The sequence below is a fragment of the Odontesthes bonariensis genome, chromosome 22, assembly GCF_027942865.1.
Source record: "Odontesthes bonariensis isolate fOdoBon6 chromosome 22, fOdoBon6.hap1, whole genome shotgun sequence".
NCBI lineage: Eukaryota > Metazoa > Chordata > Actinopteri > Atheriniformes > Atherinopsidae > Odontesthes > Odontesthes bonariensis.
Window position 1 is genome coordinate 5,350,894 of NC_134527.1, and position 26,892 is coordinate 5,377,785.

A 26,892-nucleotide genomic window follows, 5' to 3' on the forward strand; every position below is an offset into this window, starting at 1 on the left:
CGCCTCTGTGGTAGAAGCTCCATCTCGTTCATCCTTTACTTTCCCCCCTCGTCTGTAAATCTACATCGCAGCAGCTGTGCTTACTGTAAACATACTGTCAATGATTTGGGCGAGTAATTACAAAAAAAAAGAGTTAAAAATGGAAAAAAAAAATGTCATACTTGTACAAATTGAAGCTCAATAAATAGAAGACTTGAACAAATAAAGTGCTTTGAATGAGTCATTCACCTCTGAAAGAGTTGCAGACGAATGATGAGAAACATTTATTGAATTAAAGAGCTTAGAATAAAACAAATATATTACAAATAGTCCAAAGACGGCTATAAACTGCCTTTAAAAGTTTCAGATCGGTGTGTTGTGGTCACGCAGAGGGTTGGGTGGCCGCTCCTCGCCGTCAGTGCTCCTTTCTCCGAGGCTCTGTGGCTTTACTGAGGTTTCCCGCCTCCTGCTTCAGGACGCTTAGAAGAGACTGCGAACTCTCCAGGATCTACGGGGAGAAAAGAAACGCACGCTGAGAAACGGGCCAAGAACACAAGAAGTGATGGTGAGGTGTAGACTGTGCAATAAGCGCTTGTTTTTCCACATAAGAGCAGTTTGGGAGTGTTTGTTTGCAGTGATTAGTGTGAGCACGCAGGGAGTTCAGCATCAGCATGTAGGATGTGCCACCAGCCTGCTCAGATCTCATCTACAGGCCGAGTTACATCATAACAACTCGAGATGAGCTCAGTCAAGCACTGTGGGACTAACATCTGCCAACATCTGGCAACATCTAAGCCAGAAAGCCACATGCTGTGCATGATGCATGATGAGCGGCACCAGTTGGGGGCTGTAAAGACTCTTATTAGCTTTTTATTGATCCTTAGACATTGGGTTAAGTTGTGTCCCGTTTAAAAATTCAACCACCTCTTAAAGGGATAGTTCGCCTCTTTTGACATGAAGCTGTATGACATCCCATATTAGCAATATTATTTATGAACATCTTCTTACCCCCTGCTGCGTCCTGTGAGCCGAGTTCCAGCCTCGTTTTGGTGTTGATGAAGGTAGTCCGGCTAGTTGGCTGGGGCCACTAAAATAAAGCGTTTTGCTTCTCATAACAATATGCGTTCAAAAGAGTAATACAATTGTATCACAAAATCGTTCTCCAGGAAAAAGTCAGACCTCACAATCGCTTGGCCCTATTTTCTCTCCCTTCGTATCACTGCCTGCTGTGTAAACCGTGCAGACCGAGCAGTAAACACCGTAACAGGCGCGGCAGGCGGCAGCAGGCAGTGATACGAAGGGAGAGAAAATAGGGCCAAGCAATTGTAAGGTCTGATTTTTTCTGGATGAACGATTTTGTGATGCAAATGTATTACTCTTTTGAACGCATATTGTTTTGAGAAGCAAAACGCTTTATTTTTTAAACCCCAGCCAACTAGCCGGACTACCTTCATCAACGCCAAAACGAGGCTGGAACTCTGCTCACAGGACGCAGCAGGGGGTAAGAAGATGTTCATAAATGATGTTTCTGATATGGGATGTCATACAGCTTCATGTCAAAAGAGGCAAACTATCCCTTTAACGGAGCTGCGAAAGCAGCCTCAGCAACCGTTGGCTAACGTTGTTGCTCACCAGCTCACTGCTAAAACTGCTCTTAGTCTTACCGTCGTGCAGACGTTTCTAACCATAAACCCAGTTCGTGCTACACCTTCCCACACAGAGGTCACCGGGGGTCGTTAACCTGCATGTTGCTTTAGCGGTTCCTCTGACCGCATCCCGACATCCTCCCAGGATGGATGTCCATTTAATAACGTCTGCGCTCCGACTGCTCACCGGAGAAACGATTCAGGCACTGAATTAACCTGGTTTTATAGTTTAGAGGCCATTCTTTCAGTTTGAACTTTGTAATGGATGAGAAACGGTGCATAGAGTTCATGGTCTGCTTTCACAGATGCTGCCGTTTGACAAAAAAAGAAGATAAATCATGAATACAGGACTAACAGACAGAGACGGTCTGTGTCTCTTCTGTTAAAAAAAGCTATCAGTAGTTGAAAGGACGTTTTTGGAATATCAAAAATAAGGCGGCAGCTACAAAGATGCGCAGGAGTTCAGCGCCTAGCAACGACCAACGCAAGATGCAGCCTGATTTAATTATACAGAATGATGGCAACGCTAGTCCGGGTTACAGATAAGGCTATTTGGAAAAAGTCTAAAGTCACAGAGCTGAAATAACTTTTAGGGCAGAGGGGGCACACCTTGGTGTATGCAGCCTCCGTCTCTGCGATGGTGCGGTCGAAGGTGGCGCGGGCGGCCAGCCTTTGAGCCAGGCTCTCATTGACCCTGCTCAGCTTCTCCGAGAGGAGGCGGATGTCGTGCTGCAGCCGTTCTTTCTCCTCCTCCTCCTGCTTGATCTGACGGTTCAGCTCATCCCGCTTTGAGCACAGGTCCTCAATACCTGAGGGAGACACGGAGGTTTAAAACAACACGGTTTCTCTGGATTCTGCAACTTGCCAGAGATATGAAGGCACCAACAAAACCCACACGTGTACATTTTGTCAGTACAGTTACAAAACCGTAGTTACTTTGTTTAAACTCATCAGAAGGTGAAATGAGGTCAGGTAACCTTAGAGGCTGTAAGAGCAGGGACAGATTAAACAACACGTGACTGGTGACAAGCGCTAAAGCTATTATTTATTTTTAAAGCTGCCATTCTGTAAAAAAAATTAGAAACTGATTTGCCGAAGCAACAAGTTTTAAGGTGTGATACGTGTTAGCAGCCAGCTCCAACTCATAATGTCTGTGGTTGTTGTGCGGAGAGTTAAACGCTGATTTCCAGGTGATGGCTTAATCTGTGCAGGTTAATCAGATTGTACAGGAGCATCCTGCCTGGTGCTCAAAGGAGCCGGGAGGTAAGAAAGGACAGAAAAGTGCTCCATCACATGCCAACCACTGACACTTAAATAGCAGGGGGGGGACATTTGGGGCTAAATTTAATATATATATTTAAATGTGAGGTTTAATAAATAAACAGGAATTAGAAATCAAATTAATTTGATGTAAAAATATATAAATAAAACTGGCTTTTAACCCAGCATGAGACTCCGTTTCTGTTATTGTTTTAATATTGTTATTGTTTATTATTGTTTTTACATTGTTCTTGTGTTTTATGCCTTATATTTCCTGTTGTTATTCATGTACAGCACTTTGTTTCAGCCACGGCTGTTTTTAAAGGGCTTTATAAATAAAGTTGAGTTGAGTTAATTTCGCTTTGGAAACATACGGCCAAAGACTACAGGAGAAAACGCGGACAAAATACTTAAAATTCCCAGTTCCCCCAAAATGTAAAGAAGTTCATTTCAAAAATATAAACAACATCTATCCCCCAAATGAATTTTTAAAAAGAAGATTTAAGTTTGTTGTAGAAAACTGTTATAATTGCAAAACAAATTTGGAAACAACAGAACACCTATTTTATGAATGCGAGACTGTCCAAAATTTGTGGAAATCTCTACATGACTTATTATCATCCAGTTCCATAAACACGGATTTTTGGTCTTTTCAAAACATCCAAGTAGGCGTAATCCTCAAAGATAAAAAACAAACCGAGTTCTTAATATATATTTTTATATATATATATTTTTATATATATATATATATATATTTTTATATATATATATATATATATATATTTTTATATATATATATATATATATTTATATATATATATATATATATATAAATATATATATATATATATATATAAATATATATATAAATATATATATAAATATATATATAAATATATATATAAATATATATATATAAATATATATAAATATATATATATAAATATATATATATAAATATATATAAATATATATATATCACATCACAATATATGCCAAATCCCCACCTTCATGGCTTGCATTAAAAAATAATATATCCAATCCACTTTATTTATAAAGCACAGTTTAAATAAACACAAAGGTTTCCAATGTGCTGTACAATAAAATAAATACATAAAACACAATAAAATAAATAGACTGACAACCCCACCCCAAATAAAACATCTGTGAACATAAAATCATCGTTACAAAAATGTCTGAAACATATAAATAATCCCCATGCAAATAAATTATACACACTCATAAAAAATCTTAACCTGTCCTAACCTCTTGTAACTGTTTAGAAGTTTTTATTATTATTTTTTTTTATTAATTTATTTTTATCATTATTATTTATTATCCCTTTTTTTTATCTTGTGCATTTAAGATCCTTCAATTTTTTTTCTATATGTGGAGGTTTGAATATGTAAAGTTAAAAAAATAAAAATAAATGTTTACTTCTGAGTACGTCATTGTTTTTTCTATGTGACATGTTTGAATAAAAAATAAAAACAAACTACAGGAGAAAACGAGCTATTTCCTGTCCAGACGGTGAAGCCTCTTCGCTCTAAACATTCAATTTGAAACAAAAAACCCGCCACCAGTTACTCATCTTCACCACAGTTTTATCGGGGACACATAAAGAGTTTAAATTAGCGAGCTAAAAAAGCAAAAACGAGTCACTTACACTTGACAAGTTCGTTGTTGTAGGTCTGCAGAGCGGCGGCTTGTTGCGTCATATCGGCTTTTAGCTAACGTACCGTTCGCCTTGTCCGTGTTCAGCCGTGACTGTGCGGGCTAGCTTCCCATCGGTCTCTCTGAGCAAAGCGGGCCTGACAAGTGGCTCCAAACTTGACCGCCTCCTCGAAACGTTTCAACAGAACTGCTCGTACATGGCGGGTTTCCCTGACAACTGAACCGGAAGTTCAGCTAGCTTCTTCTTCTGCTGCTCAACTCAAAGTTCTTGACGTCTAAAATGTGCGACTTGCGCCCCCTTGTGGCAGACTTAAAATATCTTCTAATTACTGTATAGGAGCATTGTATTCCCAATTGTTCTGTTTCGTCTATGTGAGGAGTCTTACAGCCAAGTGTCATAAACCAGGAAGAGTTCATTTTATTAGAACAGACTAGTTTATATTGAAATGAACCCTTTTAGAGGCAACTGCAAAGTTATAGCATAAAAAAGTCCCATCAGATTACCTGAGAGGTTTTGTTAGTGATGGAAGGAGAGACCGTACAGATCCAATGTGCCTGCACCAGTGTAAAATACCACACTGACAATTATACTCTCCAATTCCTTCCCTATTTGTGTAACTGTTTCTGACCATACTTCTATTTTAATAACTGCTTTCCCCCCTATAATAGTTGGTTAATGTGGAGCTTTTTTTAACTTCTCTTCCCTATCATGGTGCAGTTTAACTGTGTAACTGTGCATCACATTGACTGATCGTTGCTCTTCTATGGAAACTGTTGTGGTTGAATAAAAAAAACAAAAGAAGAAATAAAAGGTGTGGTAAGTGTGAAATGTAAAGAGAAACAGAATGCAGTAATGGGGAAATTGTCAAGTCACATCAGTTTAATTGAAAATAGCACAAAGTCAACATTAAAACAGCTGAAACTGAGAAGTTGCATCATTTTTGTTTTTTTTCTAATTTGATCTCATCAACACATTTGTTTAAAAAAGAAGAAGTTTGGACTAAAACCCATCTAAGTCAGTAACATGACTGCTGAGAGCGTTTTCTAAAAGATAAGGAAGAGAGATTCACCACTCTCTGATAGGCTTTAGGCAAATGTTCAATAATTTACCAATCAAGCTCTGAACATGGCACAGCAACGAATTGTGGAGTTCAATTACAGCGCGTGTCCTTAAAAGATTCAAACCTAAAATTGGAAAATTGACCCAAGGTTTGGCAAGTAAGAGAGCAGCAGATGACACCTTTTATCAAATTTCATCTGTTGGTTTTGCTTGCTCTGCTCGTTGTTCACGCCTGGTTTCAGCTTATTGATAATAGCACAGCTGTGTTTTGTCAGTCACTCCTCTGTTCACTGTATGTGCAAACTGGTTTCTTTTGTTTCCTGTCTGATCCTTTTGAAATGTACAATCCAGTAAAGGATTGTTGTGGTTCTACCTGTCTCCGGTGAGTCTACTTTTCGCTCCTCCACTCATCCTATTTTGGAATTGCTGTAACGCCAACTTGTTTGTCATAGGGTTGACTTTATCATTGCTTTATTAACCAACCAATAATCCAGTGGTATTGCTCCCAACTGCCTGTCTGACAGGGTGGGGGGGGGCTGAAACTCACCTATGAGCTGGGCACACAGTCAAATGCATCAGTTTGTCACACAACTATCATTTAAAAGTACTTATCTTCAAACTGTGTCTACAGTCTTACTCCAACGAGGGAATGTAAACATGGTTAGTAAAATAGAACTCCTATCATAAACACCTAGCAAATTCCAAACTGTCTTCTGCTCTGTTTGCATTGGAAAGCTACTGCTGCACAGTGTCTTTTGCCCATTTCATTTGGAGTAAGGTTCCCGGTGTTGTCTTCCCCACTTACGCACAAAGTCAGAACTTTTATCGCACTCCAGTCACTTTGAAATCAAATCCAGTCTTATTTTACAATGTAAAATAATTCATATAGGCAAGGCAAGTTTATTTGTACAGCACAATTTAACTATAGGGTGATTCAAAGTGCTTTACAGAGACATTAAAACAGTAGAAATAAAAAGCATGATTTAAATTTTAAACAAAAAAAGAATAAAATCAAATCAAATTTATTCATATAGCACATTTCATGTACAAACAATTCAAAGTGCTTTACATCAAATAAAAGCATTGTAGCAGGGAGTGGAAGAAGCATTAAAAATACATAAAAGAATATAAAGAGAAACAAATAAAATCATTTAAATGAATTTAAAAACAAGCAACAGTCCAGATAAGTTAAAAGATATTTCATGCATAGACACATGAGAACAGAAATGTCTTTAACCTGGATTTAAAAATGTCTCCATTTGGTGAAAGTTTAATCTCAGGTCACTGATGCATTCTGGTCCTGGACCATTCAGAGCTTTATAGAGCAGCATCAGAACTTTAAAGTCTGTCCTCTGATGGACAGGCAGCCGGTGTAAAGGTTTGGGATTTCTGTCCGAGATCAAAAAGAGGTCCACGAGTTGGTGAAGCCTGAGATTTATTTTAGAGCTGGATGAAATCTCAGTGGCAATTTCAAAAGACTTTGAGACTTTGAGCGTCTTTATGTTCAGGATTAAAAAGAAAAAAAGAACTCAAAGAATCTCTTTTCTATTTTTTTTCTTCTTCTGGGAACACGTCATGAGTGCTTTTTTTTTTTTTTAAACATATATTTATTGGTTTTTCATGTTAATATAGCAACATCCAACAATTTAAACATCCAAAACATATGGCAGTAAAGAAAATAATAATTAAATTATTAAAAAAGATACAATAAACCGCAGTAATTAGACAGCAAATGACTGTGCAATGAATATGAAATAATTAAAATAATTAAAATAAATAAGCAAATAAACACATATAGAAATAAAATAATAATAATAATAATAATAATAATAAATTTAAAAAAAATGATTAAAAATGTAGGTTACAGCTTGCACTCCCAACAACAAATTAAATAATTTTCATTATCTCATTCTCCCTCCCTCAACAGTTCCAGAAATATCCTCCAAATATCATAAAATTCAGAAGCCCTCTTTCTAACAATATAGGTCAGTTTCTCAAGAGCCAAACTCAATGTTAAGTTATTTAACCAGCGGGTAAAAGAACCTGCATTCTTCCAGCATAATGCAATACAGCGTTTGGCCTGCAGTAAACAAAGGTCAGCCATTTTTCTTTCCTTACAAGAGGAACAGTCATCTGGATAAATGCCTAAAATGCACACCTTAGGGCATAAAGGTATAGGGATCATGAGTGATTTTAATGCTACAATTAAACAGCCAATGTTAATGCCACAGTGATTAAATATGTTAGACTGATCAGGCCTGATATGGATTCATTGATAAGTGAAAAAACATCCTTGAACTGCCACGTTGGGATGAGGTGTAACAGACATGTTGATGGCTCAGGATAAGCAGCTGTTAAAGTTAACTCAGAAAAATGTCCAAGGGAGAAAGAGTCTAAATGCAGCTCCAGTAAAAGAAACAAGATCAACAGTGTGAGAGTCCTTTGAGTCTGCCGGTTCGTTACGAGTTGACCTAATCATCTCAGAATTTGGCCAAGGATTTAGATTGGTTTAGCCTGTCTGTAATGCAGCGACATTAGTGGGTGGAGAAGGCATTGTGATGGTTCCTGGCACAGCTGGGCTTCTCTTCACAGGCCACCACTCCACCTAAAATAGACAGTGTCCAGGCAGGGGTCAAGCAGGCGCACATTGACTCTGGTTCTATTTCCTTGTAGCCCACAGCACTTTTAAAACTGGAGTTTTTAAAAGTGGTTTAAAAATGTGGGTTTTTTATGTGTTGGTGTTGCTGACACAGTTGTATGTCACATGGCCGTGCATATTCCTCCATAAGCTGGTAAAATTCCACATATTTCTGTCCCTTTTTGCAGTGACTGCTTCTTTTTGTGCATGTTAATAAGAGGAGACCATTGCCCCGTACAAGGCAGCTGGCGGTTTCACCTTGAGTTATCCTATTCTGCCCTTGTTGAGATTGGCTTTTTACATATGCCTAAAGAAACACTCTCCGTCCTCTTCTTCAACGCACCTATGATGAATCTATGTCATCATATTTTTGGTCTGGAGTCGGTCTTTAACAGGATGCAGCAATGTTTTGGTAAAAAAAAACACATGGTTCCATTTTGGGGCAACGTTTTAGGGAGGAGTCTCACCTCTTTGTGAGCAAAGATGTGCAGGTTCATAAAGAGAGAAGTTTTTAAAGTTCAGTGTGGAGAACACTGACGGGCCTCCACAAAGCCCAGACCAACCAACACCTTTAACATGAAGTGGAACTTTTCCTGTGCCATACAAATTTCTAATATTGAATTTTTACAGCATCAGAATCAGACTTTGAATTTGAAAAACCAACAGTGTAAAAAAAAAATCAATTTCTAAAAACAAAAATCAGTGGAAAAAAATTCAACATCTTACAAAAAAAATTCCCACTGATTTTTTTTTAAGTTGAATTTTTTTTCACTGAATTTTGTGAAGTTGAAATTTTTTTAGATGTTGAATTTTTTCACTGAATTTTTATGAAGTTGAATTTTTTGAAGTTGAATTTTTTTTTCACTGAATTGTTTGAAGTTGAATTTTGTGAAGTTGAATTTTTTTTCACTGAATTTTTTGAAGTTGAATTTTTTTTTAGATATTGAATTTTTTTCCACTGATTTGTTTTTAGAAATTGATTTTTTTTTTTACACTGTTGGTTTTTCAAATTCAAAGTCTGATTTTGACGCTGTAAAAATTCAATATTAGAAATTCGTATTCAAACTCTGAAGGGCACAGAAAAACTTCCATAGAAGTGGGACAGACACTGTGAGCCTGTGTCAAAATATACTTTGTCCCTGATAATAGGCGAGTAATGCAACCGGTTTCTCTTTCTAAAGGAAAAATGGTGCAATAATTGGTTTTCCAAATAAAATGTCACATTGCACAGTACTGTGTAAATACACACAGCTACTTACTTGGGTAATATTTGTGAAATACAACTGTATTACCTGTACTCAAAAGGAAGAGTCTGTGGTTTGAATTATGCTGTTAAGCTATTCATTGCACTATATATGGTGCAGGTTACAGTCTGACTTAACCATGTACTCTAATTTAATCAGAATCAGAATCAGAAAAAACTTTATTTATCCCCGAAGGGCAATTAGAAGGGCGACGAGCGGTCCATTAAAAGAAGAACAAGAAAATGGAATCATAAAGAAAATAAAACACGGAAGGGGGTGACAAAAAAATCAAAAATAAATAATGAAAAATAAAAACAAAATTAAATTAAATTAAATAAAAAATGAAATGAAATGAAATATTTAGCACATAAATAAAATAAGGCGTCTATTATATTAAAATGAAAATGTAATTAAACGATTGATTAAACGATCGGCTTCTCAGTTACCACAATATGTGATGGATATTAGCGTCATTATTTACAATATCCCTGACAAACTCTTGAGGTGTGGTGACACTGATAGCAAATCAATAAATGTGACGTAATCCTGTGTGGGCGGAGTTAACGTCCAGGCACCATGGCTTCGGTAGGAACCGAGGTGAGTATTTGAGCTTTATCTACGCCTAGCTTGTTTTTGCTCGCAGGCTGTTTTTTTTTTGCGCCCTGGAAAATGTGTTTCGTCCCGGCCGCCAGAGAGCCTCCCTGTAAACAGGCGAATTGTCGCTGTCGAAGTGTCGTTTTGTCGTAAATTGCCCGCTACCAGCCTGGAGTCTTGTGCTTTTGTGCTGGACCGGAGGGCAACTGAATGTGCAGGAAGATGCTGCGCCCCGGAACGTGTATGATCGAAGGCTGCCGCGTTGTGGGCTACTCGGTTGGACACGTTCATACATGGTCCCGGGCTCATGTCACTATCCTTTGCTGTGTAAAGCTTTAGCGGTTCAAAATAAACTTCACCTTTTTTCTGAGTGCATTTTCTCCCGGTATTATTCACAGTTTGGTCCGTGTCGTCCGTTACCGGCAGACCGGTGGCTAAATGTAAACGTTGATGATCAGCTAGCTAGCTAGCAGTAATGCTAGTTAGCAGAGTGCTCACTTTCTCAAATTCACCCACAGACTGGTTTTCATTTGATTTTTTTTTCTAGGTTTATTTGCTTTAAACAACCCAAGTTAGTCTTTGAGATATTTTGAGCAATACGGCTACATGTGTTGGGTAAGAATGTTATCCTCAGTGTGCTCTGCAGTAACTGATGCAGGCAAATTAAGGCAACAGTGCTGCTACAGCCTCCATCTACATACAGTACTAGTACAGCAGGTTTTCGGCGCCAGCTTTCATTTTGAATTCTCCAATTTTGAACGATGTTATTTCACTTGTTACACCTCGTCTTTGCGAGCTATCTGCCATTATTGTCAGTTATTTTAGCCGGTGTAAGCCTGCCTCGAGTTAGCTATTTCAGGCTGTTTCTTTTTATTCTCTCTCTCTATTTTTTTATTGCAAAGGGGTATTTGTCATTTAAAAGGGGGTGACTGAAGTGTTACTGTGTGTTAGTGTGGGGAGCCTCGGTCTGTTTAATTTGTTTAATTTGTTTTAGTAGATTTAGGAGATGATATACGGTCATGTTCGGTAGAGGTCGCTCAAAGCGCGTCTTGATGATATTTGCTTACTGGCTCGGAGTTTTTTGGAGGCATTTGTAAAGAAAGGTGCGGGTCAGAGAGCTTTGCAGTCACTTCCGCTTCTTCCTCATAACTTTATTCTGTGTTATATTTGATGCAATAATCAGACCAGGGTATAATTATACCCAAAATCAGCTCCAATATAAATAAAAGCGATTTATTCCACATTATGGATTCATACCTGTGCTCGCTTAATTGAGTAATTATTTGGCAGAGAATGAATGAGGAATGATTTTAATAAGTCAGATGAGTTTATGAGCAGAAATAAAGCATTTATATGTGTCGGCTTACAAAATGTGAAGATAATGTAGTCTGCTAGCATTGAAAATAAGCTGTAAGTTGTGTTAGACACAATCAGTGGTTCAGTTCTAGGCAAGGCATGTTTATTTGTATAGCACAATTCAACTGCAAGGCGATTCAAAGTGCTTTACAGAGACATTAAAACAGTACAAATAAAAAGCATTGCTTTTTGTATAGTTGTGCTTGTTGCCCCGCTTCCCCCTCCCTACACCCGTAGTTCAGTTAAATTCCTTTGCCGGTGAAATACGATACACGCTATAAAAAAAAAAATTAAAGATGAACTTGACTGACAACATTGTTTTCTTCTCAGTATTTTGTAGAGTTTATTAACATTGCTTCTCTTTGCAGTGATAGACATGTAGGGGGGAAATCTGACAAACAACAGCAACAGAAAGCCCCACTCTGAAATTATGAGGGCAGTTTTTCACATCTTGGCTCGACAGCCAGAACAAATGTCCAATGAGTGGAGAAGGCAATTGGGTGATTAGCCAATAATGGGGGAAAAAAGAATGAAGTTGCAGCCCTATTTAAGTTGTAAGATTGAGAAATCAATCAACAAGTTAAGGAATAAAAGGTAAATTGTTTTTTTTAAGTGAAATATAGATCTGTGTGTCTTCTCACATAGATCCAGGCATGCACACCAGTACATCTTTACGCAGGGCATTTAGTTTTACAGCCATCTCTTTCTGGCAAACACACCTTTTATGTGTCTGATTTCAAAGATCTCGTTGAACCCCACACATTGTCTGAGGCTGATGTTGTGAATTTTGAAATATCCTACAGCTACAGAGGCCCTGGTGTTGATTTCATTGTTAAAAAGAACATGCAAAACGTACCACTTCCTGTGCGGCAGCTCTGGTTTGTTGGTGGAGTATGCTGCTGCGATTTCACCAGCTGGTTTGGTATTCGGTTGGCTGGAAAACAAACGAAAAACACCAGTACAGACGTAACTGGAAGAGTATTTAAAACTGGAACAGCAGTCTTGGTTTTAAATGAGCATCAGCTGCATTTTCCAGATAGATGGCACCTCCAGCAGACAAGTAGGCCTTTTTTTCTTGGCTTGGCCTTATAGTGTTGAGGTGTTTCTCATTTTCTGCTTATTGAATGTACAGAATGTATGTTTTTTTTAGAGTGTGCATTCAGACAGGAAGCACAGCAGGAAAACCGCCTCGGTTGAATATTGAGAATATCTTTGGCTTCCTGCAGTCCAATTACTATATATTGTTGAGAGGAAATTGCCATTATTGGTCCTATGACCGACAACACCCGGCTGATGTCATATTCTGGCCCAACTCACCAACGACTGCATGCAGTGTTTGCTCTGATTTTCTGTTGTGCTCATATTTCTCTGCTGCTTCTTTCAGGATGCTGGTCCACTCGCCGATATTATTTTCTCCCTTTGTCGTATTCCGTTTAGAAATGATTTCTCAAATCATCCTTTTGCTTAGTGTTAGTTTCATTGCTGTTGTTTGTTTTTGAGACGCTGTAAATGAGCATTTTATTTTAGAGATTGCTGCTGACTTACTGTCTCCAGCCCTTCCTGTCTTGTGTGTTTTCCAGCCTGTAGTTTGAGCAGGTCACTGTTTTGGTGGGCTTTAATGTCAGTTTGTGATGATGGCAATCAATCTATTGGATTGTTAACACGCTTTTAGTCTACTATCTTGTTAGAGCGTAGCTTTTTGGGGGAATATGAAAGCTTGACTGCTTTGGTCGGTTTTCCTTCGCTCTGTGTGGGGTGAGATGAATGCAGATAGCTACATTATGCTCCTATGAATCCTGCTTTTGTTGCTTGCTTTTACAAAACCACCACAGTGAACCAAGTGGTGAAAGCCTTTTTCTTTTTCATTTTTTATATATAGGATTATGGACATATTTCTCTGCAATTTTACACAATTTATTAATGTTCCTAAAATGCCTGACATCCTTGGATATAGCTGTTAGAGGAAAAAAAACAACATTATGCCCTTGGTGCAGGCCGCTGGGAGTCCGGAAGTGTGGCTTAACTGTGAGAGCCTGTCTCGCTATGGCAACCATCACACGTGCAGTGGCCTTCTGTAGCAGATGAGGGAAAAGGGAAGAGACCCAGGTGGACCTGCACTGAAGCTCTGGGGAGTCGCACGCCACCGCAGACTCACCTGGCAGGATTATCCCCAGAGTGAACACAGTTTTAAAAACAAAAGGAAAAAAGATGTCCTCGAGACATTTCTGGTAAAGGCCCCCTTGGAAAGTCCAGCCAGCTTGCTGGGCTTAAACACACATTCCACAACAACCAGCTAACTGAATTTCAGTCATAGCTCTAGCAAAGATCCAAACCAAGAAATGGTGATTATATGTCCATTAACCTCTCCTCCCTCCGGACCCACAAGCTCTTAACCCTTATCTCTAAGGCTGTGCCCAGATATTCCCTGAAAGAACTCATCTTAGCTGCTTTTATTCTTGATTCATTCTTTCAGTCACTATCCAAACCTCGTGCCCATAGGTTATGTTTGGAACGGAGATGGACCAAATGGAAAGCTTCGCCTTTTGGCTCAGCTCCCTCATTACTGCAATGGACCGATGCAGCACCCTCGTCACCACTCACAAAGCCCCAACCCATCTGTACATGTCCCACTCCAACTTGCCATTACTTGTGAATTAGATCACGAGACAGCAGAAACTCCTCTGCTTCAGGCAGGGACCCATCTTCAACCCGAAGGGAGGAGCACTCCACACTTTTCCGGTTGAGAACCATGGCCTACTCAGTCTTGGAGGGGCCAACTTTTATCCCAGCCACTGCACACTTGGTTTCAAACTGCTCCAGTGCACACTGAAGGTCATGGCTTGAAGAAGCCAACAGAACCTCATCATCCGCAAAGAGCAGAGATGTAACAACGAGGTACCCAAACCAGAAACCCTTCTTCCACCACTGTGGCTTCTTACATCCCTAGTGTCTAACAGTTGATCATCTGTTTGCTGCCACGACAGGCACAGATGGCCCTCTGACTATAGCTCTTGTCCCTGACCTCCCTTTGTGCTCTGAGGTGCAGGTTGAAGATCTACAGGACAAAGGCTTCCACCAGAAGTTCCTAGTTCACCCTCTCAATTTGTTTGGGTTTATCAGGTCTGTCCGGCAGTCTTTTTTGCCATTGGATCCAACTCCTCACAGCCCTGCCTCTCTCTTCACCAAAGTGTTTAAGCTATATATGGCCACAGGTCTGATGATACAACTATGAAATCAACCAGCAACCTTTGGCCTTAGGTGGCCAGGTACCTATGAACCACCTTATGCTGACACATGGTGTTTGTTACGGACAATCCATTCCTCGCACAGAACTAAAATAACAAAACAACATTTAGGTTCAGATCAGAGAGGCTGTTTTTTTCCAGTCATGCTCCTCCAGGTGACTCTGTCACTACCCACTTGAGCATTGAAGTCACCCAAGAGAACAATTGAAATCCCAGTTGGCACCTCCTCCAGGACACCACCCAGGGACTCTAAGAAAGTTGGGTAATCAGCACTGCTGATTGGTGCATAAGCTCATGCCACAGTCTGAGCCTTTCCTCCTGCAACTCACAACCCTGTTGCTCACCAGGGGAAACTCCAACACAAAGGCCAAGGTGAAGAGGTACTTTGGCAGATACGAGTCTACCAACACCCACCTGTTCGCTTTCTCCCAGGGCAACTTCAAAGTATGATAGAGTCCAACTGCTTGCCAGGAGTTTGGTTCCAGAGGCCAGTTGGAGGTGAGCCGTACTACATCTAGGTGGTACTGCTCCACCTCACACACCAACTCAGACTCCTTCCCCGCCATCAAGCTGACGTTTAATGTCCCATGAGTCAGTTTGTGACACCAGAGATTGGCATGTTCAAGACCTCACACTGCACCCAACCTTGATGTTTCTCCCTGCAGGTGGTGAGCCCACGGGGAGTTGGCATCCTGTGGCATTATTGGGCCGAGGCTGGGCCGTCAGGTGCTCGCTGTGATAAATCTGCTATAAAATCCACTTCCTCTCCTCTTCCTACGAGTTTATAGAAAAAACAAAACAAAACTAGGCCTACTAAAAATGAAAGCCAAAATCTACGGAGCTAGCTAATACACTGTGTGACATGCTAGCTGCTTTGCTCAGCTGATTTGTTAAAGCGCTACACACGTCTAAGTCAAGCGCCAAGGCGAGCTGGAAAGCGCCACCGTGGCAAAAATTAAACCTAATCACAATTTAAAATCTGATTGGTTAAAGTGTATAACATTCAACTGAGCTTTTGAAGGCCTTATGGATGATAACGACACTGATGTTGGATGAGAAGGCCTTACTCGCAGTCTCCGCTCTTAATTCATCCCAAAGGTGTTCTATCGGGTTGAGGTCAGGACTCTGTGCCGGCCAGTCAGGTTCTTCCACACCAGACTCGCTCATCCATGTCTTTATGGATCTTGCTTCGTGCACTGGTGCGCAGTCCTGTTGGAACAGGAAGATACCATCCTCAAACTGTTTCCACAAAGTTGGCAGCATGAAATCGTCCAAAATCTCTTGGGATGCTGAAGGATTCAGAGGTCCTTTCACTGGAACTAAGGGGTCAAGCGCAGCTCCTGAAAAACAACCCCACACCATGATCCCCCCTCCACCAAACTTTACACTTGGTACAATGCAGTCAGACAAGTACCGTTCCCCTGGCAACCGCCACACCCAGACTTGTCCATCAGATTGCCAGGAATTCACTGAGCTCCTGAGAGTGACCAATTCTTTCACAAATGTTTGTAGAAGAATTTTCTAGAAGCATGACTAGGTGCTTGGATTTATACGCCTGTGGCTATGGAAGTGACTGGAACACCTGGAATTATTGGATGCGTGAGTGAATACTTTTGGCACTATATAATTCTTTTGACCATCTATAGTCCAGCAAAGAAGGTCAGAGAAATAACAGTTTGGTCTTTGCATTTCTTTGGCATTCGCCAGTGGTTGGTCTGCCAAAACCATGGCGTTACACATTAGCTGTTGTTGGGATAGCCCCAGCTTGGCATTACATTTATTTTCAATGTACCTTTTTTGGCTTTCAATGTTAATTAAAAAAATAGATAATTGAGTTCAAAAGATAATTTTTTTACATTGGGTTTTGCAGTGATGGTCTTTATGGTTTTTATTCTTGTGTTCTAAATCGAACTTTTTAGCTAAGATGACAAAAAGAGACTTGTGCTCAATCCCATTTGATCTGTTACCCCTGCCTCTTGATTTGCAGTTTCCCTTTGCCCACTGAAACGTATTACAAGCCGAAGTGGTTGAAATATTTTTGAATAATTTTTCTGCCAAAATGGGACACCTTTGCATGAAGGTGTTGCGATCTTTATTACGTCAGCAAAAGGTATCCTTTTGTATCCAGCAAATTGGGGAAATATAAAGGCAACGAAAACATCCTCAACTCCTTGGAATAAGGTTTCAGTTTTTATGTATCATAGAATGGAAACCAATTTTGTTGTAGTTAGCCTCAAGCACAACATAAGACAACAGGATTTGTCTGTACGAAGTAGAAGCTTTACTGTAAAGTTGTTTACTCCTCTTTTGTGTGGGTTGGGATTTAGATTGGCTGACCATCCTCTGCTGCCCTCAGTTGCTTCCTTGAAGGCTTCCCAAATTGAGGGGACTTTCTTTGATGGAGGCTATGGTTGGATTGGACCAACTGTTGCTTATGCGAGAAAAGAGTGGCAGTTAAAAATTCCAAGGCCTGGCTTCGTTCTTACCCAGACAAACTTGTATCCCTAATCAACCCCTCATTTTGTACTGAATGAAACAGTTTGTGCCAAGAAGGACTATGTATGACATGTTTTTTACAATACTGATAATAGCATTGCATTGCGAAAGAGTGTGACTCTTCATCCAGCACATTGAAGAAAGTGCCACGTTCCACCATGATAATACCCAACCATAGATGGCTATATTTGGTGAAAATATGTTGCAGTAAACAATATTGAGCTTTTTACTTGGCTTACCATCAGTCCAGAAATAAACCCCCTCAAAAAACTCTGGGACTCAAAGAGTAGGCAACCCCAGCCAGTCAACTTTCAGAAGCAGACAACATTTCTTTTCTATCAGGACATGTATCCTGGCGTAATTTGATGTTCCCTTTGTTTGTCCCATTTTTGTTTTTTGTAAAAAACAAAACAAACATGCTCTCATAATCTCCATTGCTTGCTGTTGCAAGGTAAAAGTTGAAAAAATTTACCTGCTTGAAGTGATTTTTGCCACATGTCCAACACTGTATTTGTTACTTTTTTATCCCTGGATGTTTATTCCTGATTGGGACAACTACCTCTTCTACTATGCGTTAGCACTATGGGCTACGAGCAATGTAGCCTACATTGCTATACGTTAGCCATCTCCATCCTGAATTAGAAAAGATTCTACAAAAAGGTTGCAGTCATGTCGCGAGCCTCACAATAGCGTCACTCCTAAGGAAGGGGTTAATAATGATGATTCCTCAGTTGGGGGAAAAAGGCATCGGTCTCTGCAAGGTGATGGCTTAAAATCACCTGTCCACATCTTCTTAAACTGATGAAATATCTTCATCTCCACTGGTCTTTGACAGTCCATGGGGCCCCCTGCAAGGCCATATGCATGAGTATACATGAGCCATGTGCCTAGATCAACCTCACTTTTAAAAGTTTGGGACAAAAACATCAGATAAAGGAAATTATGAGAAGAAGAACAACAATAACAACAACAACATCAGGGATGCTTGTTTTAGGAGAGAGGCTAAACCGATTCCTCATTGAAAGTATACAAGGACACAGATCTGTTAATTCTCTGGTGATAAATCATGTCAATGCACATTTTCCTACCTTTTAAAAGAAAAGAAAAAAATTTGAATAGATCATTGGCAAAGCATCTTGCTAGCATGTTATTGCTAGTCATCAGACTTGATTGATTAATGTGCACACAAGGAAAGCTTAACCTCAGCTCAGATTGTTGTAATAATTGAACTGCTTGCAGGTCTGTGAAGCCCCAGCCTGTTGGCCCATGTGGAAACCATGAATTGATCTTCAGATAGAAAGTTGGTTCACTTGCCAGCACATTGTTGTGGTGACTGAAATTAGCCACAGCTTGCTCAAATAGTTGAAATAGAAGAGCGATAAAGTCGCTAACTTGGAAGCATGAAAGAGAAGTTATGAAAAGGTTTGCTTCCTGACACCCAGGGAGAATGGCCACGTGTCTGTGGAGTGACGGAGAGGAGGGATTCAAAGGAGGGTTTTTAGCTGTTTTCACACAGGAGAACCAGAGATGGTCTTTTTCTGAAGTTTCTGTTCACACAGGCATATCATAGCAGGGGGGGTTTCTGCTGGAGATGTGCTCTCCCCAGCTGGAAATGCGCAGAATGGGGTGCATTGGAACAGTTGTCCAGTGGAGCGGTCCCCAACCGTTTTTGCGCCACGGACCAGTTTAATGTCAGACAATATTTTCATGGACCGGACTTTAAGGCGAGAGCCGGTCGCCACATATGAAGCAGAGCGGGCTTGATGCGTGGGAATCACATGTCACGATAAATCCATATTTTAAGTAGGCCTCCTGGTGTTGTTTATTAAATGCAGCTTTCTTTTTCTTGGTGGTCATAGGCTCTTCTTCTGTCTCCTCACTGCTGGGCCTTTTTCCCTTTGCAAATAAACTTTCCAAAGATGTCTGCTTTGTACTCATTTTGCTAGCTTGTGGGTTTAATATTAGCGTTAATGTATCATGTGACCGAGACAAGCATTTTGACACGTGTCAAGAGTGAGTCATAGACGGATGTAATGGAGAGAATTCGGTCATTTTTCAAAATAAAACATTGTTCAGACTCGTATAATAAATAAAACGGAAATAATGTAAGTTATATATTCTTTATATATGGGGCCCGGGGGTTGGAGACCGCTGGTCTAGTGCATGCAGGAGGCAGCATATGGTGCAGAAATTTCACAGTGGAAATTGTATTTATTGCTATGACACGTTGAAAGTAGCAGATGAGGCTCTGTATTACATTTGAGTACCACATGTATCTGTATGTATCCACAATAGTGGCACATGCACGCTTGCACAGCAGCAGCAAATGCTCCAGGATTTTTGCTGACATGTTCCTGCACTGTTTCACCAGGTGATGATTTGGAGATCTTACTTGGCTGGGGTGGAAAATCTCAGCAAGAAGTCTGGAGCGAATGTTTTCACACGCCACTGCTCTGGAAAATATCTAGAACATCTCAGGACTCCAGTGCGTGCTGTAGTTTTACACCAAGACACCGGTTATCTAACCCAACTTCACACAGCATCAATATAAACTGCATTGACTAAATTTATATTGGGATTACCCTTGATACCGCTATACCGATCTGTGACACAACCAGTTAAATCTGTACGATACAGCCCATGCTGGCATCACTATCTCTGTAAAACGTTGCTTTTTTTTCCCCCTTTAGCTTGTCTTGAGGCTAAAGTTGGCTTCGAATTTGTTGCTGTTGGGATTGAAATAACAGTCTACTGCCGTGAATCAGAAACCAACTTCGGCATTGTTCAGCGACAGAGCCTTAGCTCTGAACCCGATCAGATACTTGAGATTTCAGGCTGGACCAAAAGTTGCAGAAAAACACGAACGTCGTTGTTTTAAAGGCATTCGCTCTGCAAAACGCCAGGTCTGTTTGCCCGGATGTGTGCAAAGTCTTGGAATGCTTTTCCGTTTGTTTTGCTTTGTCCGTGACTTCAAATGTCTGATTCATCTCTTTTGTCGTGCACGTTTAGATGTGATATCGTGATACACAGCCCATTTTTTTTAGAGTGCTAATTGAGGTTTAGAAGGACTCAACGATGACTTGAACAGAAATACAGTTCTCCTTTTTCTCTTACAGAGTCCTGCTTTTTCAGGCCTTAGGAATGAAAACAGATCCACTGATTATTACAATAAGAAAGAAATGATTTAACCCCTTACACTGATGCTTCATGAAGTTAACCCTCACACTGCACTCTCTCTTCTGCTCTTTTTCTGTAGTCATTCTTGGATGTATTTTCTGTGTTTTTCTTTAATGGCAAGTGTGGCTCTTATTTTGGTGGTTTCATATTCTTTGTTTGGTTTTCTCTTTTGCCCGAGGCTTAGGTAAAGAATACAAAAGACTCCTGTTGGGAAGTTTAGATATCAGATTGATGTCTGCCTTGGAAACCTGGTTGGTCTGGGGCCTTTTTCTTTTCTTCTTCTACCTTTTTCTTTCTCACACGATGCTCCTGAACTAGTTGTGCATCCGCAGCGACTGTTAGGCCCCATTTTCCTGAAAAAACGTGATGCTAAAAATGCATAAAATGCATAAAATGAACCTGTCTGATATGAATATTATTAATGTGAGATAAAAACACACCTTTTCCAAAGAAGATGCCAGATTTTTACCAACATTTCTCCCTCCTTGTTGAGTATAAGCATTCGCATGGTGACTTGGTTCCAGTGGATACCTTCAGTGGAACGAAATGGAGGGTTGTTACCGTTTGAACTAACTGAGCATGCTCTGTGGAGACCCTCTGAAGAAGAGGACCGACAGAGGGAGCCATCAGGTCACATGACCAGCGAAGTGAATGTGCATACGGGGAAAGAAAAGGAATAGAGGAGCAATCTGTTCGGCACATTCTCGCTGTCCTCCCCCTTCCCTTTCCCTCTCTCGCGCTCCCTCTCTCAGTCACTCCCTCTCTGACGCCTTCTTCTTCTCAATGGAGGCCATGAGAAGAAAGCAGGTATGATGCTTCCCTGAGGCACACAAGGCAAAAAGACACGTTAACTTCATGCTCTTCACCAATAATTGGCTTTTAATGGTCTGAGCAGATGTAGAATCTTGCTTCCCTGCTCGTTTTAGCCTCTTTTTTTTCTCAGCAGTACTATCAGTTGGTTTGAGTTCTTGCTCTGCTCTCTTTGAGATGGTTTCCCAGTTTGTGAAATGCACTTCTCAGCAACTGAATGCTCTTGGTTCTTGAAATGGAAGGGCTAATGTTTGTGTGGTAGCAGTATGGTATATTGGATCCTGTTTTTGGAGAGGGATTCTCATGATTTGCCTGAATTTTATAGTATTTGCTGCATGTCTTTAACCCGATTCAGGAAGACGGGGATCTCTTGAAGCAATCCTGATTTTTATATCTTTTTCTAATTCAATTCAATTGCAGCCTGGTGTCTGTTATGCCTTTTTCTTTAATGTCATCTTTCTTTGCTCTCTCAGTGGCCTGTATGTAACGAGCTCCCCTGGGCAGGTGATGTATGTGCAGCCCAGGCTCCATGATCAGGAATCTATGTGAAGATGAGGCTGCTTTCCTTGTTTATCAATTCGTAGGAGGAATATTATCCTGTAATGTAATGGATTTGACTAATCCTCAATACTTGAGTTTACCTTGATTGTTTTGGCATATTCATTCAAATCATTTCACACTCCTAACAAGTGGGTTGAATCTATCAAAACTTATTTGCATTCCTATTTCCACATTGTTTTCTACTAGAAGTTTGTAACTAGGTTAATGGATTAAAGGTACTATGAAATCAAGGGGGGGAGGGACGATGACACGACAGACTGGAGTCTAATGTTTCCTTCGAACGTTTGCCCCAACGATGATGTTGTGGCAGAGAAAAGAGTTGCAGGATCAGTTTCAGGGGTGATCTGTTAGACAAAATGAATATCCATGTGTTGCATTTCTATGGAGAGCAAGGAGATGATTTCCTCTGTATTTCTATTAGCTTTAAAAACTAAAAAAGGGTTTTATGATTGAATGTCGTTGGGGTGTTGGCTCCTGGTTGCTTGTCCCTGGCAGCACAAAAGCTGATTGTGTGATGTGTGTATGCTTTGTGCTTAGGTAACTCCGTCTTGTTTTCAGGTCTCTTGGAACAGATCTAAAGATAGGTCACATCAGTATGAACGCCCAGGCCTTCACATACCTAGAGACGGTGAAAGTCTGAACCACTAATGTCCTTTAGAGCATTTAGGAGCAGAAAACTGCAGGAAGCATGTTAGCATTTTTAACAAAATGGCTCCAATCTGGATTTTTATTCTGAACCATTTTGGGCCTCAGTGTTTACAGCCATGGCTGAAGCTCTGGCCTAATTTAACATCTTTTCATGTTTAAGGAGCCATTTAAGACCCCCGATCAGCTCTCATAGCTTTGGGTTCAGATTTGGAGCTTTGTTCAGCAGCCTCCATGTCCCTATCCACAAGCTTCCAGACCCCTCCAGTCCCCATCTAGTGGAAAACTGCTGCAATGGCCGCGTCATGTCAGTAAACACTCTGGTTGCGAAATGGCGGAGATCTGCAGACAACCTTCTCTGTCTCCCTTCCCCCCCCTCTCCTTTCTGTCTTCAGTGTGTATGTTCCACTTTCCACCACTAGGGGGAGAGAAGAGGCCAGTGTTTTGTGTTTTTCCAACTGACTTCTTATCCGTGAAAAGAGGAAACTGAGGGGTTCTTCCTCTCCTCGCCCACACGTGTTCCTTCTTGCAGGTTCAAAGACTGTCCCAGAGTAGATGATCTTTGGGAAACACCCTCAGTTTCCCCCCCAAAGACCAAAAAGAGAAGTTGTTGGGTGAACCTTGTTGCTGTTTGAGAAGGTGCTTCTTTGTATTTGGCATAGAGACTCAGGAGCACATGCTTGACGAATGATTTGGGGAAATCTGTCCTGATGGTTCTTTAAGTTGGGGCGTCTGGTAAATCTGAGGAGCCATTGAAGAGTCACTTGCTCAATAAGTTTGTTAAAGTGGAGCTTTCAGTGGTCTGTCTTTTTTAGGTCCTTTGATTGCGCTAGTTTGAGGAAAAAGAACAGTTTTATCTCCTTTCTTGAGAAAATCAGACTCAGTACCGGCTTTTTATTTGCCCCAGTCAGCACACGTGTCTGCATACAGACCTTTATTCTGTCTGCAATGAGCCTATTCCGAGGGTTGAGTGTGTATGTTTTTCCCGAGTGCTTCTTATGATGGTTTTCAAGGATAAACTAATATAGATCTGCTTTCATATGGATATTTCAGCTGAAAAGCTCCCTAAGATTGAAGGGTTTGTTGCAAAAAGGATTGCTGGTGTGGATTGATGATGTCTCCAAGGCCTCTTTCTTTTTTTTTTTTTTTATCCTTTGGAGTTGTTTTCCCAGAAGGCTGACGGTGTGCTCAGGAGGAGGAAGCAGTTTAGCGTTTCCTTGTTTTGCCCTAAAGGTGATTGATGGGTGGTTGGGGTTTCTTTTTTTAAGCTGTGGCTTCTACCGCTGTGCTGAGTGGCTTCGAAAGAAAGTTGACAGACGGTGACAGTGCACAGAGGTTGACCCTTTTCTTGGCTTGGTTCTGCAGTCTTTCTCATAAGGAAATAACTGAAAAAGCCCAAAGAAATGTAGTCATTTATTTCTTTTTTTACAGAATAAGGTTTCTCCATTGATATTTCCCCTTTTTGCTGGAAGAGAAAAGCAACAAACCCTATTGTTTAACAAGTTAAATGTGTGTGTGTGGGACCGACAACATTGTTTTTGGAGAAAAACATCAATGAATTGAGAAATTGCTTTAGTACTGAATTTGTAAATTGAGCATCTTTTGGTGCAAATCTCGTCCTTGAGCTTTGGGAACTCAGTAGAGACATTTTACTAACTGAGCAATTAATTTAATACAGTTTCCATAGATAAACACAAGTAAATACTTTCAGTTGTAGCTCTTAACTTAACTTTCCCTTTCCCCTGTCTTTTTTTTTTTTTTAAATCAGCCCACTGGTACAGCCGTGGATAAGACTGCATCCACAAAGAGAGACGGACTCGATCCATCAAGCAATGGAGAGGAGAAGTCAGGTATCACTTCAGAGAAAGTCGAAAGTGCCGTCTTTATGCGTATCATTGGCTCACACTATAATTAGCATTATTTCTTTTGGTTTTGCTGCACAGATGGAGACAAAGAGGTAGCAGCCAGACTGGCCTCCTCCCCTGCACCAGAGGCGATGCTCAACGGGACCGAATGTGACGACACGAGGCACAAGAACCTGCCAACTGGCAACAATAAGACTGTATTGTTGGTAAATGAAAATGGCACATCAGACATGGAGCCGCCACACGGTTCTGTTACCGGAAGCAATGGATTCATTCTGGTCAATCAGCAGCAGGACAGCAGCGCTGCGGCGACGCCAGGTTTGGGAGTTTCCCCTCATAGGACTAACTGGTTACCTTCGGGCTCGCCGACAGGGGGACACGCAGCCAAACCCCTCCCTGCCTCAGCAGCAGGGTGTGCACAGAGCTCAGGTGCTTTAAGGACTGCCCCCAGTACAGGGACTATGTCGGTACAGGGGACATCAGACACTAAAAACGGCACAGTTTCATGTCCTGGCTCAACTTCAGCAACGGTCACCATACACAGAGCACGCAAGACCATGTCCAGACCTGCTGTCAGCCCAGCACAAAAGGTAAACACCACCACCAACACTGCCGTACTGTATACAGAAAATGAGCCTGTACTGGATGTATAAGAACATTTATTCAAATTTGCATGAACCTCAACAGGTTTAATGGAGCTACAGGCTATCTAAGCAAATAAAAAACACTTTTGAGTTCAGTCATTTAGCTTTTCCATTCCTCCTTCGGCAATATTACGAAACAACAGTATGCCCAGTATTACAACTGTCAACAGATACAAAATAATGAACAATATTTCAGTCCAGGTACTGAACATTTTTTAATCTTACTGTAGCACAGTCAATAAATACTTCTATAAGAGGGGGATATTGCAAAATAAAAAGTCAAAATCTTAAATTAAGGGTACCTGATATGGTCTGATAAGTTATTCCCCTGATTGAGTAACCTTTTAAACTAGCCTACCTACATTTTACCCATTTATAATGCCCAAGGTAGTTTAGTAAAGCTATAATAGGATATTGTCTCCCGTTTTTGATCTGCCATGGAACCAGACACTGTTTAAGCCTAAATGCAAACGTTGTGTATTTGGCGTAAGAAATTACAGAGGCCTATAGGTAGAAGTGGGCGTCGACACAACAGAGAAAACAAATCTTTCACCTCCCTCCACTTCATTCTCAGTTCTCCTTGTTGCTTCTGACTCTCCTCTGTAAGGATTTCCTCATGTCCATGACCATGATGACAGCATTCCATCAATGTGTCGTGGTTAATACACTTTGATTGGTCAAATGTGTGGACTACTATCCGCTGATAAACATGACGTGTGGGCCGCAGGATTTTAACTTCCAACTCTGATTTTGCGCGCTACGCGTCACACATGGTCCATTCGCTGAACATGAACATACGCACCCAATATCTACTCTTTGGTAGACCTATGCAGGATAAAGTAGGTTACGTGGTTGAAATCGGGAAAATCGGGTCTGTTATTCTTCCTTGGCACATCAGTCTTAGCGTAGTCTGAAGGATGTATTTGGGAATTTTTTTACAGGGGCACAACGCATGTTTACAGGGGCTCCGGTAAAAAGTGTCTGGTGACGGGCCTGGTTTCGGGATGGTTTCGTGATGTACGTCTACAGTTATTGGCTGGCAAACCTAGAGATGGCTTTATGGTTGGATAGATAAACTGGTGCTTTGACATAATTTGACTAATATATCATCAAAAATGTTTTTCTAAAATGTTTAAATTAGTGATTTGACTAATTATGAGCAGGACTGACTTCATGAACATAAGCGTCCTTTTTACTTTTAAAGAGATTCTCTTTTGTCAGCAGGTATCCACATACCATAGCAAAGTCATGTGTCATGATTGTAGACGGAGAAGACTTCCAATCTGAGCAAGACTCGACTGGAGTACAGTGATCCTAAAAGCTTTTGCTTTTTGTCATCTGCAGCTTCTTAACAGGGAATTAAGAGAAGCAAAAAGTGCCAAAATGGAGACTCAGGTTGCGTCTGATGTGCAGAAATCTTCTCGGCAGTCGTCTGCTCAGAACCATCTACCTCAGAGTCCGCCAGATACGCCAGCATCAACGCAGACTGCTTCAACAGCTTCACCAGCAGCTCCCACAGAGCCTGCAGCTCCTGCAGCTCCTGCCAAGCTCCAACTAGGTGAAACACACAAAAAAACGACTTTGTTCTTGGTATTCTGAGAAAAATAATCCGGGTGGGTTTTGCCGTGACTGTGTGTGTTGTTCACTTGTGCCGTAGGGTCATACTCGGCGGGCTTTTCGTCCCGTAAGAAGAAGAGGAGGATGGGAACGTACAGCCTGGTTCCCAAGAAGAAACCCAAAGTGCTTAAGCAGAGAAGTGTGCTGGAAATGTTTAAGGAAATACAGCAGTCTGCCAAGAGCCCACAGGTGTTGGCTCCTCACTTTTTGTGTCAATAATTTATTAACCTTTAAAGTTCATAAGATGTTTTTTCTTTGTGTGTTATAAAGTATATGATAAGGAAAATCAGCCATAAGTGCCGTAGCTTGGCTTTTCTGCTTTGAATCCTCAGACCACGACTTACTTGTACAGATTGGGCGAAACCGATTTAATTGAGAAGA

General features: G+C 40.7%; 2 protein-coding genes across 3 annotated transcripts in view; one reads left to right on the forward strand and one right to left on the reverse strand.

Moving 5' to 3' along the window:
* Window positions 1–223: 223 nt before the first annotated feature.
* On the reverse strand, window positions 224–4,798 carry ssna1 (Sjogren syndrome nuclear autoantigen 1). Its single transcript, XM_075456114.1, has 3 exons — window positions 4,552–4,798; window positions 2,235–2,434; window positions 224–487 (listed from the first exon to the last, which is right to left on the reverse strand). Exons 1-3 carry the CDS (start codon window positions 4,601–4,603, stop codon window positions 395–397), a joined length of 345 nt encoding a protein of 114 aa, XP_075312229.1. The 5' UTR covers window positions 4,604–4,798; the 3' UTR covers window positions 224–394.
* A 5,246-nt stretch (window positions 4,799–10,044) lies between these two features.
* Window positions 10,045–26,892, forward strand: part of ehmt1b (euchromatic histone-lysine N-methyltransferase 1b) — a 33,524-nt gene continuing 16,676 nt past the window's right edge. For both annotated transcript variants that reach the window (XM_075455340.1, XM_075455341.1), the window contains exons 1-5: window positions 10,045–10,098; window positions 24,154–24,235; window positions 24,329–24,840; window positions 26,239–26,452; window positions 26,552–26,700. In XM_075455340.1, the coding sequence (XP_075311455.1) occupies window positions 10,078–10,098; window positions 24,154–24,235; window positions 24,329–24,840; window positions 26,239–26,452; window positions 26,552–26,700 (978 nt within the window). In that variant the 5' untranslated portion in view covers window positions 10,045–10,077. The remainder of the gene's footprint in view (window positions 10,099–24,153; window positions 24,236–24,328; window positions 24,841–26,238; window positions 26,453–26,551; window positions 26,701–26,892) is intronic.